General features: G+C 42.0%; 1 protein-coding gene across 1 annotated transcript in view; it reads right to left on the bottom strand.

The window, feature by feature from the left end:
- The window catches only part of LOC126184511 (ATP-binding cassette sub-family G member 8), a 322,638-nt gene that overhangs the window by 105,996 nt on the left and 197,790 nt on the right, over positions 1-18,852 (bottom strand). Inside the window, exons 8-9 of the mRNA XM_049926904.1 lie at positions 14,239-14,494; positions 5,715-5,820 (exon numbers count right to left, since the gene is read on the bottom strand). Coding sequence (XP_049782861.1) covers positions 5,715-5,820; positions 14,239-14,494 — 362 coding nt within the window. The remainder of the gene's footprint in view (positions 1-5,714; positions 5,821-14,238; positions 14,495-18,852) is intronic.

Below are 18,852 nucleotides of genomic sequence, written 5' to 3'. Positions count from 1 at the left end.
TGTTCATGTAAATAAAGAATGTGTTAATCCACGTGTGCATTTGTGCTGTAGAAAGAGGATACAAGCCACCCATAACATCCTCTCTCTTGCTCCCTATGCTACAAGACTCTATAGTGGCAAAAAGGATTCAACAGTGGCAATGAGGATAATTCAGTGGAGACTGAAGCTAATTAATTTAGCTGAAAATTTTGCTAGCTTCTCTTGTGTTTTAGCTTGCTGCAGTGCTCATTTCAATTTGCTAATTTGTTGTTGTGTTCTTGCATGTATTCCAGGAGGGGAGCTGCAGAACTAATCAAATTTCTCTTTTCAGAGGCTTTGCTTGCTTTTTGATATAACATATTTGTGTAAACCATGGCTACCCCACCCCCTCCAACTCCAGCCCCCACACCTCAGCCACAGACGGCCAACGTAATGGATCTAACACACGTTTTTCCATTTCAGAACCAACAAATTGCTACCCTACTGATGATGGTACAACAACAACTGGCTGCACAAGCTGCGTCAGCTGCACAACCAACCAACCAACCAGCCCGACAAGTGCCACCGACCAGCATCCCAACATTCCAGCAATTTAAGGAATCAGAAGAAGAATGGCTCAAATACCCGACTCAGTTCCAAGCACATTGTCAAGTTCATTGTTTTCAAGGTTCTCTAAGTTACAATACTTATTTTTGACTGTGGGGTCCCGAGTGTTCAGGTTAATACAAAAACTATACCCAACCATGTCTCCTGATGAACTCAGCTATGACAAAGTAATCGCTGCATTAACTCATTACTATGACCAGCGAGTTCAAGTAGCTGCAGCTAGATATCAGTTCTTTTACTTGCAGAAAAAGCTGGAACAGAGGTATCACCGATGGTACACAGAATTAACAGGCATGACTAGGAAGTGGTAGTTGTGGCAACTTTTACAGTGCTCTCATGATACTGAATGCAATAACATTCAATGTCCCAGATAGTATGATATGGGAAAAGATCTTAAAGTACTCTGATCCACCATTTCCCCAAGTATTGAAAATCTTAGAGCAATATGATTCGCGTGACACAGTATCCAATAAATTTGACCAGGCCCCAATCTGTCGGGTCAAAACACCCCTTGTCTGTGACCGCCCCAAGCAGCTGCAACAATGAGTGTGTACACAACTGCACAGACAGCCATGAAGACATATAAACAAGCCTGTGAATTTAGTGAAACATAGATGTTTTCTTCACCATAAAAGACAGGATTGCCCATCACGTAATGCAACATGTTACACATGAGGAAAAAAAAAAGGCCATATCCAAGCAGTTTGTTTGCAACAGTACAAAAACACCCATTTTGCCTGCTCCCAGAAAAAACAGGCTTCCAGAAGTAAGATTGAGGTTGTGCCTCCTTCTCGCCCTAGTGCTGTGCAATGACGTTCTAACAAACTATTTGTCTCATTAGGAATTGATGGCTGTCATGTGAACTTTTAGTTGGACACAGGCACCTCAGTAACTTTGCTTAATCATGCTACATACGAACAGTTAGGCTCACCACGCCTTTCTAAATCTAGCAAGCACCTCACTGCTTACAAAGGACAGGAAATTCCAGTGTTTGGACAGTGTAGTTTGCCTGACACTTACAAATCTCACACTAGGACAGTGAATTTTACTGTGTTGAAAGCAAAAGACAGTGAGAACATATTCAGTTTACACGCCTTTGATTTGTCTGGACTTAGCATCCAAGACTTTCGGTGTTGTCTTTTGCACCAAAAGGCATTGTAGCTAGCTTTTTTTAAAAGAATTTCCTGGACTATTTTCCAAAGGAATGGGAAAATATAATAACTTTGTAGCACATGTTACATTGAAAGACAGTGCACAGCCTAAGTTTTTCCAGGCCTGCCCCATTCCAACTGTTATAAGAGACAAAGTAGCCAGTGAATTGAAAGAATTGCAAGATAATTGTGTAATTGCACCCATTCAAGCTAGTCAATGGGCAAGTCCTCTCATTTTGTTGCCTAAGGCTTCTGGTCGCATTCGCATTTGTGTTTACTTCAAGTCTACAGTCAACCCACAGACAGTGGATGACACTTATCCATTACCTTGCCCTGAAGAACTCATGGACAGGCTTGGTGCAGGACATTACTTTCCTAAGATAGATTTGCGTAATGCCTACTTGCAAATTCCATTGGATGAAGAACCACAGAAAGTGTTTATTGTAATACACACTTATGACTGTTCAAGTATTTGTGTTTCCCCTTTGGCACTGCTGTTGCACCTGCCATTTTTCAACATTACTTGGAACAGCTGACTGCAAAAGTGCCATTTTGTTCTAACTACCTTGACGATATTGTCGTCTCAGGTTGCGCATTAGAGGAACACATTGCCAATTTGCTTACTCTTTTTCAAGTGTTGTCAGAAGCAGGACTCAAGTATTGTCTCAAAAAGTGTGCCTTTTTTCAAACTGATGATGATGATGATGTTTGGGTTGTGGGGCGCTCAACTGCGCTGTCATCAGCGCCCATACAAAGTCCCAATTCTTACACAGTCCAATCTAGCCACTGTCACAAATGATGATGATGAGGATGAAATGATGAGGACAACACAAACACCCAGTCCCCGGGTAGAGAAAACCCCCAACCTTGCTGGGAATCGAACCCGGAACCCCATGATCCAGAGGCAGCAACACTAGCCACTAGACCCTGAGCTGTGAACTTTTCAAACTGAACTACAGTGCTTAGGTCATATGAAACAGTCAGGGTGTGCATCCCCTCCAATCTCATTTGCTTGCAATCCGTGACCTGCCTGTTCCGCACAATGTCTCTGAACTGCAGTCAGTACTAGGCAATATGATGTACTACATTGATTCATACTGAATGCCACTCAAATTGCGGCTCCCTTGAATCGCTTGCACTGCTAAAATGTACCTTTTGTGTGGACCAAATAGTGTCACAACACATTCCAGAAACTCAAAAATGCTTTGCTTAATGACAGATGTTTAGCACATTTTGACTCTGCCAAGTCAGCAGTTTTGCAAGTTGACATTTCTTCTATGGAATTGGCGCTGTACTTTTGCACAGAATTGGTGCACAAGACAGACCATTGTTTTTGCCTCAAAGTTGTTAACTCAAATTCAGTGCAATTATTCTCAAATTGAATAAGAAGCTCTCGTTATTGTGTATGGTGTGATAAAATTCCATCACTATTTGTATGGTCACCAGTTCTTTTTAGTGACAGATCACAAGCCTTTGCAGTCCTTGTTCCATCTGTCAAAGGCGGTTCCTACATGCACTGCTCAAAAATTGCAGTGTTGGTCTTTGTTGCTTTCACAGTATCAGTATGAAATTGTGTACAGACCTATGGCAAAACATGGCAATCCAGACGCTGTATCTCGCCTTCTGATTGGCCCAGACTCTGATTTTGATTCATCTGGCACACCTTGTTGCCAAATCGACATGCATGACTCTGAATTGCTGGAATCTTTTCCTTTGCACTACAGAAAAATTGCACAGGCCATGGAATCAGACCCAGATCTCAAGATTTTGTTGCATTACATTCACACATCTTGGCCTTGTTCATTGAACAGTATCCAGAACTTGGTTGTGCGTTGATATTTTGCATGTTGGCATAACCTTTCAGTTCATACAGTGTTATTCTAGTTCAACATAACAGTGGACAATCATGTGCTTCTTCCCAAAGTGTTGCAAAAGGATGTGTTGCAATTGCTCCACCTAGGACATTTAGGAATTGTTCGCTAGCAGGACGGCACTGTACCTGGCAGGGCATGGATGCCCACATTGAACAGATGACATCACAGTGTTGCGCACACATGGAAAATGAATCTGCTCCACCACAGACATTCTCAGCTTGGCCTAAGACTCAATCCCCATGGCAACAAGTGCACATAGACTTTGCAGGACCATTTTGGAACACTCGTTGGCTCATAGTGGTAGACTCTTTTTAGCAAGTTCCCATTTGCAACGCCTATGGCTTCTATCACATCACGTAGCACCATTCAAGCATTGTCCTCCATATTTTGCATAGAAGGTTTGCCAGAAGCACTTGTGTCAGACAATGGACCACAGTTCACTTCACATGACTTTTAACAGTTTTGTGAACAAATTGGTATTTGTCACCTAACAAGTGCTCCACTTCACCCTCCACTCCAATGGAGAAGCAGAACACTTCGTACACTCTTTTAAACAACAGATGGCCAAACTTTGCACCAACCACACGTGGGAACAAGCACTGTAACTCTTTATCATCACCTATTGCTCCCACCCATCAGACAGACCATTACTGGCGGAACTCCTGCATGGTTGCCGCCATCGAACGCTGCTACATCTGCTACACCCACCGTAGCATTCGGCGCTGCCAATGGTCAGCAAGTATTGCTTTGTGCCGCACGATCTTGTTCTTTTCGGGGTTTGTGGCAACCGTGGGCACTGGGAAAGAGGTGTGATCCAGGAACGCATTGCCTCTTTTATGTACTTCATTGCAGGCACCAATGGTTTGCAGTGCCGCCACCAGAACCAAATTCAAGCGTGTCATTTGCCCCATGATTCGGCTGCTTTTCTTCCCCCAGACTCACAGCCTCACGGACCGTGCAGCCTTCACTGCTGCCCGCTGGTGCCATCAGAGCACCCCAGGAGGAGCGGATGGACGATGCGCCCTGGCCCCCGCCGTCCCCGTTTGCTGACCCGTCATGTGGGCTCGCTGTCATCATAATTGCCCCAAGACATGCCCTCAGGCCTGGAAGTGTGGCCTGGCAGCAGTTTTCCAGAGGATGTTCCTGTTGCCTCGCAAACCAGATGATGGGGTACAGTCAGGAGTACGCCGTCCTCCACAGTCACGGCTCCTGGCTGATCTCTACATCCAGCATCCTGCCTCCCTCCTCACTGTTGTTCGCATCTTCCCTACATGACAAAGGTGTGGCATTTTGGAGGGAGGAATGTGCAGGTGTAAGCTGTAGGCAGCACACTGGTCCCCAAAGCTATACTGTGAAGATCAACAGTAGGTGTAGGATCAAGCACACCTATCAGGAAAAGAGGCCAAGGACACACTCACAAGTAACATGCCACCAACACACTCTCGACCGCAAGTATTTAGATCACTGCCACTGACCAGAGGGCCTCAGTAACTCAGCCGCTCAGTCACTGGCACTCTAAGTCACAATCCAATTTAGCGTCTGTCGTTCATTGCAGAGCGGACTTAAACTACCATAGTACATAGAGGAACTTGTACAGCACCAGCAATGAGACAAATGTAGAATATTATCCAAGATCTTGTACCACAACACATGGACTCTGTGAAAGTTAAGTAGCAGCTATCTGTTCATGTAAATAAAGAATCTGTTAATCCACAGGTGCATTTATGTTGTAGAAAGAAGATGTCAGCGACCCATAACAGCCTCTCCCTTGATCCCTATGGTACAAGACTCTATGCTTCCCATGCTTGTCTCTATGTGGTTTCAGACTCTCTGCTTCCCATAGATGAACTCACAAGGCAAATTCATTTTCCTCTAACAGTTCTGCCCCCTGCTATTGTGGAGCCACCATCGACCCGCAAAGTATCCACACTGACAACATAGTGCAGTGATGTTGTCGTGCCTATTCCAATACTAAACTTTGAAATTGCTGAGAAGCTCTGATAGTTTAGTTATTATTTATCAACAGTCTTGTCATTTGTAGGTTTGTTCAGTAATTTACTGACACATAAAGCAGTATAAACAAATTAAAATAAACATTGCAAACCTGTAGTAGCCATAACAGCCATGATTTCACCTCCATGAACTTCAAATGAAATCCCGGCAAGCAGTAGTTGCTGTTTTTGTCCTGTTTCGACTTCCAGTCCCCTAACCTACAAATAAAATTGTAGCATATTAATTGAAAATGTATCTCATACATCCTAAAACTAGTGTTTCTTTTCAGAAATTGATAGGCAAAAGGAATAAAGAAAACACAGCAAGGGACTGGCAAATGAACGTACCAAGAACTTTGATTGTAAGATAAAAAAAATACACTTCTTGAGTATCAACCTTTTGAATTGGGAAATAAATCAACCGGCTGTATATGAGAGGGATGGTTGTAGCAATCAAGGCTTGACTACCAAAGAGAGATAAGTGAAATATTAAGTAATACATAAAACAAGAAGAATAAAATAATTATTTTTATCAAGAGGGTCAAAGGATTTGCTAAAGGCACATCAGGAAAAATAAAAGTAAAACTCAAAATGAGAAGGCTGAAGAACAGGTACACAGGAGTTATGAACAATGATATCAGTAATGCATCAGCTTCTGCAAAAGCATTATCAGCAGCCACAGTACTTGGTTAGTGAAATGCATTAGTTTAGTCACTTATGATATTACATACTTCTGAAGGTGGAATCACACATTTGCTAGCTTTATCTACATGCATTAGAGCTTTATTGGTAGCTCCTTTGCTTGTTTCTGCCTTTACAAGTGCAGGTCTCATAAATAAATATTTTGAGTTTTAGGTTCACAGTGTCAAAAACCATCACCTCATTTGAGTTAATCTTTGCCTATCAAAAACCTAGCCCAGTAGAGTAGTAGCTTTTGCTGTAGAAGAATCAGTAGTGCCACTTACAGCAGCTGAGCCTATGCAAAGCATTTAATTTACTCTATTTTGTGCTCTTCTTTAAATTATTTCATGTATGTAGTTAGTTCCATCTTAAAGTAAAATGTTGTTGGTGATTGTATTTGTTGCATATGGGTGCCGGGTGAGTTGGCTAATGCCCCCAATCAGTTAGAAGCTGCATTAACAGTGCCTGATAGGATTATGGCTAATGTCCTTGGCTGCATATGCTATTGAGACTCAGTGGCAGTGATTGTGACAACTCTTGGGTGTTCCTGTCATCAATTGAAATGCATGAAGTTATTGAGCCTTCCAATGCACTTAAGACAGTTCATCTTGACCTGAAGATGAATGGTGGATGTTAGTGACATTGCAAGTTTCAGGGCAGAGTGTGAATGTTGGCTGTACAACTGTCCCTGGATGCCTTATCAACAAGTATAAAGTGTTGCCCATTGATGATAAGATTACTGACCTAGCATGAGTTGCTTTATCTGTTGGTAATGGAGTTGAAGGTCCAGACTTGCAAAGAGGAAGTGGCTGTTCATCACTGAGTTTCTGTACTATACCAGGAAGAAAAGCTTAAACTCTGCATTTGGTGAGCAGTTTCGTGCCAAATGTATCAGATATATAACACAAAAAATGATGGTGTGGCACTGTTGGCCGGGAGGCTCCATCCAGGGAAGTTTGGTCGGCTGCCGGGTGCAAGCCTTATTTCAGGTGATGCCACATTAGGTGACTTGCACATCAGTGATGATGAGATGATTATGAGGACAACACAACACCCAGTCCATGGGCATAGAACCCAGGTTGCTGTGGTAGGCAAGCATGTAACCACTCACCTAAGCTGGTGGAACAAGCCATGCTAACAATCATCTCCTAATAAAACCGCTCTCTTATGAATTTCACTGTTAATACATGGTCACTATTTGACTGCAGTGGTCGCATTCATAACAAAAATGCTAGAAATAAAGATAGGCCTCACTACCCCTCCTTCTTGTTCCATTTGTGGATGATGTCCAGGAAGCAAAACCATTGGTATCCTTTTTATTTTTCAGTAAGCTTCAATCTGTAATACTCTGATCCAAATGACTCACAAAGGGGGCTAAATTCATATTCCACACCAGGATACTGTCCATTGTCAGAATAAACTGTGTGTTTATACCCATCCACTTTTATAAAAAGTGTGCTGCTCATTATACTGATGTACAATGTTGCACATAAGGTAAAACTCATACGATTAGGCTGCATTTTGTCACTGAAAATAATGATAACACTAAATTCACTGCCAAGAAGGTGGTTTCAGGATCTCAGTTTTAACTAAGTTCCTTGGACTAAGTAGAAGATAATTTGGCTGAAACATTAAATAGTTTCTTTAGACACTTGAGCTTTGTTTTTCCTTTGCTGTGAACACAATGTGGAACTGTACAGCCCTCTTCATGTTGTTCTGTCATGTTACAGCTTCTGTGGCAGGTCACCCTTCCTTTGTGATTCCTGCTCAACAACCTTCTTTGTATCTTTTCTTTAAAGCTACCCGTTTGTCTGCATCCTAGTCTTTTGCTACTTATTTTCATTACACGAGGCAGTCTAATTATGTGACCTAGTAACTCAGTATGCACCTCCAACAGGTCTCAAATGCAGTAGTGCAGTTTTTACACTGAAGCACCAAAGAAACTGTTATAGGCATGCGTATTCAAGTACGGAGGAATGTAAACAGGCAGAATGTGGCACTGGGGTCAGCAATGCCTATATAAGACAACAAGTGTCTGGCGCAGTTGTTAGATCGGTTACTGCAGCCACAATGGCAGGTTATGAAGATTTAAGTGAGTCTGAATGTGGTGTTATAGTCAGCAAATGAGCAAAGGGACACAGCATCTCCAAGGTAGCTATGAAGTGGGGATTTTCCCGTATGAACATTTCATGAGTGTACCATCAATATCAGGAATCGGGTAAAACATCAAATCTCCAACACTGTTGTGACTGGAAAAACATGCTGCAAGAATGAGACCAATGACAACTGAAGAGAATTGTTCAACATGTCAGAAATATACTCTTTCACAAATTGCTGCAGATTTCAACGCTGGGCCATCAACAAGTGTCAGCATGTGAACCTTTCAATGAAACATCACCAATATGGGCTTTTGTATCCAAAGGCCCACTCGTGTACCCTTGATGACTGCACACCTGGGCCCATCAACACTGACATTGGACTGTTGATGACTGGAAACATATTGCCTGATTGGACAAGTCTTGTTTCAAATTGTATCAAGCCGATGGACATGTACGGGACAATCTCAAGAATGCACAGAACCTGCATGTCAGCAGGGGACTGTTCAAGCTGGTGGAAGCTCTGTAATGGTGTGGGGCATGTGCAGTTGGAGTGATATGGGACTCCTGATACATCTAGATATGACTGTCAGGTGACACATGCGTAAGCATCCTGTCTGATCACCTGCATCCATTCATGTTCATTGTGCATTCCAACAGACTTGGGTGATTTCCAGCAGGATTGTGCGACATGACACACAGCCAGAATTGCTACAGAGTGGCTCCAGGAACACTCTTCTGAATTTAAACACTTCTGTTGGCCACCAAACTCTGCAGCCATGAACATTATTGAGGATATCTGGGATGTTTTGCAATGTGCTATTCAAAAGAGATCTCTACCCCCTTGTACTCTTATGGATTTATGTACAGCCCTGTAGGATTCATGGTGTTAGTTCCCTCCAGTACTACTTCAAACATTACTCGAGTCCACGCCACGTTGTGTTAAGGCACTTCTGCATGCTCACAGGGAACCTACATGACATTAGGCAGGTGTACCAATTTCTTTGCCTCTTCAGTGTAATAGAGGTAGAGAGAATAATTTGTGATTTACTTCTTACTGATTTCATGGCAGGAAAGAGAATTAGGGTCTAATGTCCTGTTGATTACAGGGTAATGAGTAATGGAGCACAAACTCAGAAGGAGAAAGATTATTTTACAGGAACAAACCTGGCATCTGCCTTTACTGATTTAGAATAACCACAGGAAACCAAAATCTAGATGGTCAGATGGGAATTTGAATCTCAGTCCTCATGAATATGAGACTAGTGCATAAGTTACTGTAACTCCTTGCTTGGTATGACTTAATAGACACATGACATAAGGATTTATTTATTTTTATGTTGCATGACTTCTGTCCCTCTTCTAACTTGAAGTCACAAACTGTGAAGATACATTCAATAGACTGACTCTTTGACTCTCTGAAAGTTTTTATCCCACAATATACAGAAAACAGACGTACAAAATTTGTCAGATGCTAAAACCATGCACCTGTTTACTTACATTTCTTGATGCTTAATGAAACAAATTTGTGAAATAACTTACTAGTAAATGGCTCCATGCAAACCATTAGTAGTTGCTGCCCTCTTACTTGTGTGTTTAATTAATGCCAGATATGTAATGTTAATATAGAGTGCATTATTGCAACAAATGCTTGTGATGACTTTCATTACATCAAGAAGTGCACACCAGTGGCTCATTGGTACCTTGTGCTGACACTGATAAACTTTATACACAATTTGTGCCACTATTTGAACCTCATTTGGAAAAAGCAATGGACTTTGAGGCCCTCACTGACTTAAAACTAACAGTTTGCTAAGATTTTGTGTAGCTTGCCCAATTCTGTTGGTCATCAAGGATGAGCTTAAGATTGAATTAGACCAACTAGAACAACAACAGGTTTTGTCCCTCAGTTTACTACAGTCAATGAGCTTCATTGTTAGTGGTGGTTAGGAATCCTGGGGGTTCCCTTTGTGATTGTGTGAAGATTTTAAGCAAACTGTTAATGCTCAAGTGGACATTGATTCTTATCCCTTGCCTCCTCCAGATGAACTTTTCTAAATTTTCAGGAGGAAAACTAATTTCATAATATGCAGGCATTTTCCCCATTGTCTCTTGATGGAGACTCAAGGAAGATTTTAGTTTTGAACACGTTGTTCAGGCTGTACCAATATAACAATTTGAATTTTGGTGTGTCTAGTATCCCCACCATATTCCACAGCTTTCTTGACAGATCATTGCTGGGATTTCACGTTGTCAATTATCTTGATACTATAACATTTGTACAATCTGTGTCTGGCTTTGGCGGCATTTTCACAGAAAGGTCTTTCATTACCAAATATGCCTCCATTCAATAAGCGGTCACTTACTTAAGATGTATCTCCAGTGATGAGCCCTTTCAGCCCACCAAAGAATATGTAGAGGCTACTGAGAATATACCTGTGCCAAAATCAATAAAGGACCTCCAAGTATTTCTAGGAAAAGTGAACTACTATGCATGGTTTATTCTTCAGGCTGCCTCCACAGCTCACCCATTAAATCATCTCTGTAAAAAGGGAGCACTTTTTAATGATCTGAAAAGGGAAATCTGGCTTTCTGTAAGCTAAAATTGGCCCTCCAAACAGCACCACATCTTGCAACTTACCAGCCCCACTTGCCATTAGTGTTGGCAACAGATGCCCACACGACATAATCGCTGTTCTCTCTGTATCACAGTGAGAGGCATTTATCTCAAGAATATTATTCATGGATCAAAAAGAGAGCATTGGCCATAATTTATTATGTCCATATTTGTTTTATTTTTTTATTATCACAAACTTCATCTTCTTACCAATCATAAACAGCATGCCACTTTTTGGACCAAAGGCATAATTGCCATAGTGTACTGCAGTTTGCCTTCATCGATGGGCTCCTTTTTGTTGACAATTTTCAATTCTCCACTCACTATAACCCTTCCACTCATCACTCTAACATGGATGTGTTTTCTCACCTTCTGACAGGTCCTAACCCTGAATTTTATCATCAGGAGACAGTTTGTTTCAGTTAGACAGCTAACCGGAGCAATCACTAAATGAGTTCCCTCTACATGTGCACCAAGTGGGGTACCACAGTAGTTAGCACACTGGACTTGCATTCGGGAAGATGACACTTCAAACTCACATCCAGCCATCCTCACTTACGTTTCCCGTGATTTCCCTAAATTGGTTAAGGCAAATGCCAGGATGGTTCCTTCGAAAGGGCATGGCCACTTTCCTTCAACATTCTTCCCTAATCTGAACTTGTGCTACAGAACACCTGGCCTTTGCTGTTTCTCTCTCTCTCTATTCCATTGGCAGCTTCAACTTCAGGTTTCACTATGTGCAACGCTCTTTACAAACGACAATGAACAGTGACAAATGGTGGTGCAGTCCTCCTGGCAACATCATGTTTTGCAACTCTTGCATCAATCCCACTGAGGGATTCTAGGATGAAGCAATTGGCATGCCACTACATCTGCTGGTCTCATACAAACAATGATGTAGCATGGATGGTTTGACAGTATGCTGTTTGCCAGGCACACTAGCTGCCCCCATCTTATTCATTCTCTCTGTGGTCAATGCTGACACAGCTGTGGAACTGAATTCACACATTCTTCGCAGGCCATTTTTTGGAGTCACTTGCAGGTGATTGACAACAGACCCCAACTCACAGCGACCAATTTCAAAACTTTGGAAATAAGCATCTTACCCCAAACAGGATGGCTGAATGGTTTGTAGAGACTTTCAAAGTACAAATGTTAAAAACCTTAGGGTCTTCTAAATCAGCATCAGCACTAAGCTCCTCCTTAGATACTTACAGGTCCATGCTCGACAATGGTCGAAGCCCAGTAGAGCTCCTACATGGGATCCCTCACAGGGTGCTTCTGGTGTCCATCCTTCAAACATGAAGCAGATGCAACCATGCCATTCTGTGTGAGTGCCCTGGTGTGGGCATGCACATTTGGCAGAATCCAATGTGCATACATGCGTCTGTAGCAAAACAACCATATCTGGTTGTGGCACCCTAGTCAGTAGCCACAGATGTTGGGGGGTCCACCATCACCACTTTCATAGCCACATGTAGCATTCTTTAATCCTGGGTCACAGAGGATGGCTACCTGGTCCTCCCATGTCATGAGTTGAGGGGTTCCACCAGCAGTTAAATCACCAAAATCACCAGACTCGCCACATCCCCCAGGGGTGCTTCCACTGCCATGAGCCTCTGTGCCTAATCTACACGAGACACTTTGTATCCAGCAACATCATTGCAGGTGGCCCCAGATAGCTTCCAGGAGCCTTCCATCTTGATATCACCCAGCTGCTGGCCGTTCCACCACATTGTCCTCTCGCACGCTGGCCTGGCAGATACTGGGCCTGTATACTGGGTCAATGGGGTGAAGGATTCGGTAACCTCACAGACACGCAAATGGAAGATACGGGTATATCAATATGTGTAACATTGTCCACGTCTGGCTGGGACACGTACAGCATGTGGCTGCTGATATCGCCTGTTAGTCACGTGAATTTCTGTAGTGTGCAAATATACGGCCACTCGGCAATAGCTTCTTCCTCAGTTGCTGTTATCCAACTGCCTCTACCAGTGGACTCTGACTGCTGCAATAGCTTACTGGGGGCCGGCCACGGTGGTCTAGCGGTTCTGGCACTGCAGTCCGGAACCGCGGGACTGCTACGGTCGCAGGTTCGAATCCTGCCTCGGGCTTGGGTGTGTGTGATGTCCTTAGGTTAGTTAGGTTTAAGTAGTTCTAAGTTCTAGGGGACTTATGACCTAAGATGTTGAGTCCCATAGTGCTCAGAGCCATTTGAACCATTTTTGCTTACTGGGACTGCTATAAACAGGCTACTCAGTGTTATGATATAGAAATGTATTGTTTTAATCACCACCTGCCTTAATTAAACTCTGTTTAGCATCATACTCACTGAATGCATGCATAGCATACTAGTAGTGCTTGGAATTTATCAGGAACTATGTCATACCAATTTCTATTTTGTTTTCATGCCATCCACTAAATTAAAAACAAGGACAGTGACTTTGTTGTTACTATTGTAAAATAAAAATAATAATTTTCATTATGAGAAAAGAAGACTAAATAACTTCCTTTGCAGACAGTTCTATGGATAGATCAACTCTTTTCTCCAACTCAGTGAATATGAATTAAATATTTTCAGGTTTTTGAAGACATATACAAAAGTAAATGCAGAGGAACCTTTACTAAGGAACAGAAAGACAGCCTGGACAGGTAGTGAAAAAATACTGAGAAGAAATGGAAAAAGATTGTCAACAGAAAGACAGAAATTACGAGTAATTGTTTTAATGACAATTTTATGAAAAAGATAAACCTGATACTCACCATACAACAGAGATGTTAATGCAAAGATAGTGACAACAAAAAGACTGTTAACAAGTAAACTTTCAGCCAATACGCTTTCTCTCAAATTAGATAACATACACATACACATTCACGTGAATCCAACTCACACAAACATGACCACTGTCCCTGGCTGCCGAGGCTACTGGCCTTGGCGGCCAGACACAGTACTCATGCCTGTGTTGTTGTTATTACTATTATTATTATTATTATTATCATCATTATTATTATTATAACAACTATCATCATTGTTGTTGATGCTGTCATTTTGTTGTTGCTACAATATATATGAATATTATTAAAGCAGTTATTGTAATATGTGATAACACTGAACATTTACATAGTCTAACAAATTTTATGCTTTCATAAAGCAATTACTTGTGTCAAATCATTCGTGTGTACTGATACTAGAAATCAAATAATCATAAGATTGCATGAACTTGAGGGAAAAGACTGTACCTGCAGATGTGGGTATTTTGAGTAAGCTCCAAGTTCAATATTTTCTGGCAAAGGTACACAGTATGACTCTCTTGGGATGTAAGCACTCTCTGAAACAGGACCAAGACGAGAACTCATAGTGCGCCCATCCCTGTGTGCAGGATGCATGTGGGGATGTGGAGGATGAGAGTGGCTGTGGCGACTCACTGGCAGTGATATGTGAGATCCTGCCTTTGACGGTCTTTGATGAACTCCAAGTTGGCTTCCTCCTGTCACCCTGGCACCCAAAAAACAATGAACAATACATGTAGGGGATGAGTAGCAGCAACATATTTATAACAGTGATAAATGAAGACCATAAAATACTACAACTATTACTTAAATGAAAGTAATATAAACTCCACATATTCACTTCAAAATGGCACTGAGTTTTTCACCTGGTTGGATTTTAAATATCAATGACCAATATCAATATTTCATTTCACTTTCAAGGTCTCCTCCATTAAATTATTAACTGGTATTTATTTTAAAAACAGTTGAAATTATTTTTTGTATATATTGTGCTAAGTTTCTGAGACAAAAAACCTCACATTCAGTCAGAATGCCATATGCTCATTTCAAAATATTTTTAGGGAAATATCTTTTTGTTATCCTTTCTGTCCTGCCAGGGTAGCATCAACACTGAAGAATATGGACATTTTCCACTTTAGCTTAAAATAGGAAAGTATTTCATGCTATCATTACAAAGGATATGCAACACTTGTCAACATGTAGATCATGTCATGAGCATTTTGCAGCAAAGCTTGAAACAATGCCAGACTGGAGTAACAAAAGAAACTAATGTATAAAAATCAGCCGAATCTTGTATTAGTTAGTTATCAGATCTTTAGAACAGTTGCACTCAGAAGGGATAGGTCAGTTATAAATGGAGTCACGGTGCTATTTAGTGTACCCAAATAGAAAACTGAATTTGCATGTAAAACTGTAATGGCATGACCTACTGCCAATGACATATTAAAACTTGTCATTGGCACATGCAGCAGATAATCATTCTCATCTGGTGAGGCATTGTTTCCTCATTCACAAGGTTTGATACACTGCTGCTCCTGAAAGTCTACTTATGTCAGAGCATAGCATTGCTTGTCTCACTCTTTGATAGCCCACTCTTGCAACCATCATCACCATTCAAATCTAAGAGTGAGGTAGTGTCATTAGTAAGAAATGTATACCAAAGTTCATAGTTAAAATGTAATGTAATAATATTTTACTGTCATTCACTACTATTCAGATTAATAAACAGTTATCATGGTGGTGTGAGGCAGTACAGGTATGGATGTACCCAAAGTTAAGTATTCTGTATTAAAGAGTTTTACTGAAATTAAACTAATATCCTATATGTGTTGTAGCATCCACTTGTCCACCTCCACAAGTCAAACCTTTTGGACTGTCATCTGGGTTTGCTATGACATACATAAAAATGGCACTGAGTATGTTCTCACATGTGTTCACATGTCTTTTCTCATTCACCATGTATGAACCTGGCAATGATTACTGTGAACAGACTTCTGCCCTCACTTGCCTGAGTGGACGTACTTCCTTTTTCCATGAGTAACAGCAAAAATAAATTTGGTGTATTATCTTTAGTATACATGTTTAACCAGGTCTGAGCCCCACATGAACTGTCACTCAATAAAGCTGTTTAGTTTCAGGCACAGCAGAATGAACGACTACTGGTCAGTATTCAACAGATGACAAAGTAACTGATGTAACAAGCAGCACCATGGAAGGCACACTACACCCAAGTTTTGCCACTTTAACTGCAAGGAAAAAGAGTGGTCAGTATTTTGTGTTCAACTGGAAGCCTACTTCTCCACATACGGTGTTAAAGGTATGGCATAAACAGTCATTACAACAGAGGATTGCTGAATTTAAAAGGCTAACATGACATTGCCAGTGGAACTGTCCTTGTGGCCAAAATTATTGACACTGTCTAGCCAGTATGGGAAGCACAGATGAAGTCCCAGTTTTCCCCTTCATGGAAACCTTCTGCTGTAGTCCACAAACAGAAGAACAAACCTTTTGCCCCATTAGATGGGGCTAATAAGACAACTAAATTTTATTTACCTTTTTAATAAAGACACCTATGATACAACAATTAGCCCACAGCTACAGAAGCTAACTTTTGTCTGCATTTAACAAACATGAAATGCCAGTAATTGGCATGTGCAGTTTGCCAGAAACTTTTTGTGGTGTTAAAAAGTGTATTCCATTCCATATAATATGTTCTAGAAACAGTGTGAACATTTGTGAAATCTTCTCGGGTGATCAGCCGAGTAAAGGCGTTGTCTTCTCGCAACGTTTCGAAGGGTTTCGTACCCATCATCTTCAAGCGAAGTGTCGAGATGCTGTGTTGCGCGGTCCTATAAAGGCTCCTGGACCAGTGACTGATCCCGGGCGCCGACCAATCAGGTACCTGCGGAATCGGCCGCCGCGCCAGTAGTGGGGGGTTCGCGGCGCGGACCGGGCGTCGAGTCCCTGCCGGTTCCTACTACGTCTTTGACCGCTACCGTCTTCGTGCCGGAGCGTTCTCTTCTAATTTTAGTTATTGCGGGATTCCAAGCTGTACTAAGTTGGAAACCAGTGTCTCGATTGATCAGGTTGCTGTTCAACCGAATTTCTACAGCCTCTTTGAAAACCGAATCCCAAAATCCTTTAGCGTCACACAGCTTCTTCGTACCCTCAAAGAGGAAGGTGTGTCCTTCGTTAAGGCTATGTTCCGCAACCGCCGATTTTTCCGTCTGACCAAGGCGTACATGTCTAATGTGTTCCGAGCGCCTCTGCGTGATGCAGCGCTGCGTTTGTCCGATGTATTTCGTACCACATTCACATTCAATACTGTATACGCCCGAAGTCTGCAGTCCTAGGTGGTCTTTGACTGAGCCAAGTATGTCTTTAATTTTACTTGGGGCATGAAAAATTGTCTTGATGTTGTGTTTCTCCAGAATGCGGGCAATCTTGGCTGTTGGCGGTCCCGCGTATGGTAGAAATGCCAGGCATCTGGTCTCATCTTCTTCTTCCGGTGTGTCTACCTTCCTGCTCTTGTGTAGGGCGCGCGAGATTTGCGTCTCATTATAACCGTTGCTGCGGAAGGTCTTCCTTAGGTGTTGTAACTCTGCAGGTAGGCTGTCATCATCACAGATAGACTTGGCCCTGTGCACAAGTGTGTTGAGCACTGAGTTGCGTTGTGCCGGGTGGTGGCAACTCTGTGCATGAAGGTATAAATCCGTATGTGTCTTCTTCCTATACACAGCGTGACCCAAGGTGCCATCAGGGCGCTTCTTGATTAGAATGTCAAGGAAGGGCAAGCTTCCGTTTTCTTCCACCTCCATAGTGAATTGTATGTTGTTGTGTATGCATGCCGCGAACCCCCCACTACTGGCGCGGCGGCCGATTCCGCAGGTACCTGATTGGTCGGCGCCCGGGATCAGTCACTGGTCCAGGAGCCTTTATAGGACCGCGCAACACAGCATCTCGACACTTCGCTTGAAGATGATGGGTACGAAACCCTTCGAAACGTTGCGAGAAGACGACGCCTTTACTCGGCTGATCACCCGAGAAGATTTCACGAATGGAATACGCCGAGAAAGTCTCAAATCACATTTAGTGTGAACATTTTTGGTTTAGACTTATTTGATTTGTTCGAGCTGATACAGGCCACCATGGAGAAATTAACATGTTACATTAAGTTCATTGCTAACACTGCACAAATTGCTGCTCTACTAAAGCTGCTGCACTGGAAACATGTTCCCTTTGTGTGGTCCCAAGAATGACAGGTGCACTCAGGACTCAAGGGATGCTTTGTTAAGTTGTTATTGTCTAATTCTGATCCAGCTAAGCCTGTTGTGTTAGCTATGGATGCATCTTCTTACAGGATAGGAGCTGAGCTCTTCCATAGAACTGGTTCATCCAGTTGAGCCATTGCATCTTCCTTGAAAACTCTCAACAAAGTGCAGTGCAATTATGGTCAACTTGAAAAAAGAAGTCCTCACCATTGTCTATAGTATTACCAAGTTCCATCAACACTTGTATGGTTGAAATTTCTATTTGATTATGGATTATTGACCTCTAACTGCTTTGTTAAATACTTGCAAGCTTGTTTCACCATGTATAGCACAAAAATTGCAATATTGGGATCTTTTATTGTCTAATTAGTAATACAAGTTGTTTTGGTTACTGATCAGTACACACAGAATGTTTGTTTCATCTGAGGAATCATGATACCAAATTGACACTCAGGATTCTGAAATTCTCCAAAAGTTTGCTGTTGACTTATAGTGTATGGCTGGAGCAACTGCTTCTGACCCAGCTCTTTGGACATTTTTGCGATATGTTACCAAGGGTAGCATGTAGTTTGAAAGAAATTCCTAAACCACTGGCACATCACTACTTTTTGCATCATCATTTGCTATCCATGCGATTAGGTGTCCTGTTACTACCTACAGAGAATAACGATGCTTAGGTTGTGATTAGTCACTCCCTAGAGTGGGAAGTTTTGTCTTTGTTGCACTATGGTCACTGGGAAGTAGTTCCCACAAAGCAACTCACCCAATGTCAATGTAGTTGGCAGTGGATGGA

This window comes from Schistocerca cancellata, chromosome 4, assembly GCF_023864275.1.
Source record: "Schistocerca cancellata isolate TAMUIC-IGC-003103 chromosome 4, iqSchCanc2.1, whole genome shotgun sequence".
Lineage (NCBI taxonomy): Eukaryota > Metazoa > Arthropoda > Insecta > Orthoptera > Acrididae > Schistocerca > Schistocerca cancellata.
The sequence above is the reverse complement of the archived record's forward strand: the minus strand, read 5'-3'. Positions and strand labels throughout refer to the sequence as shown.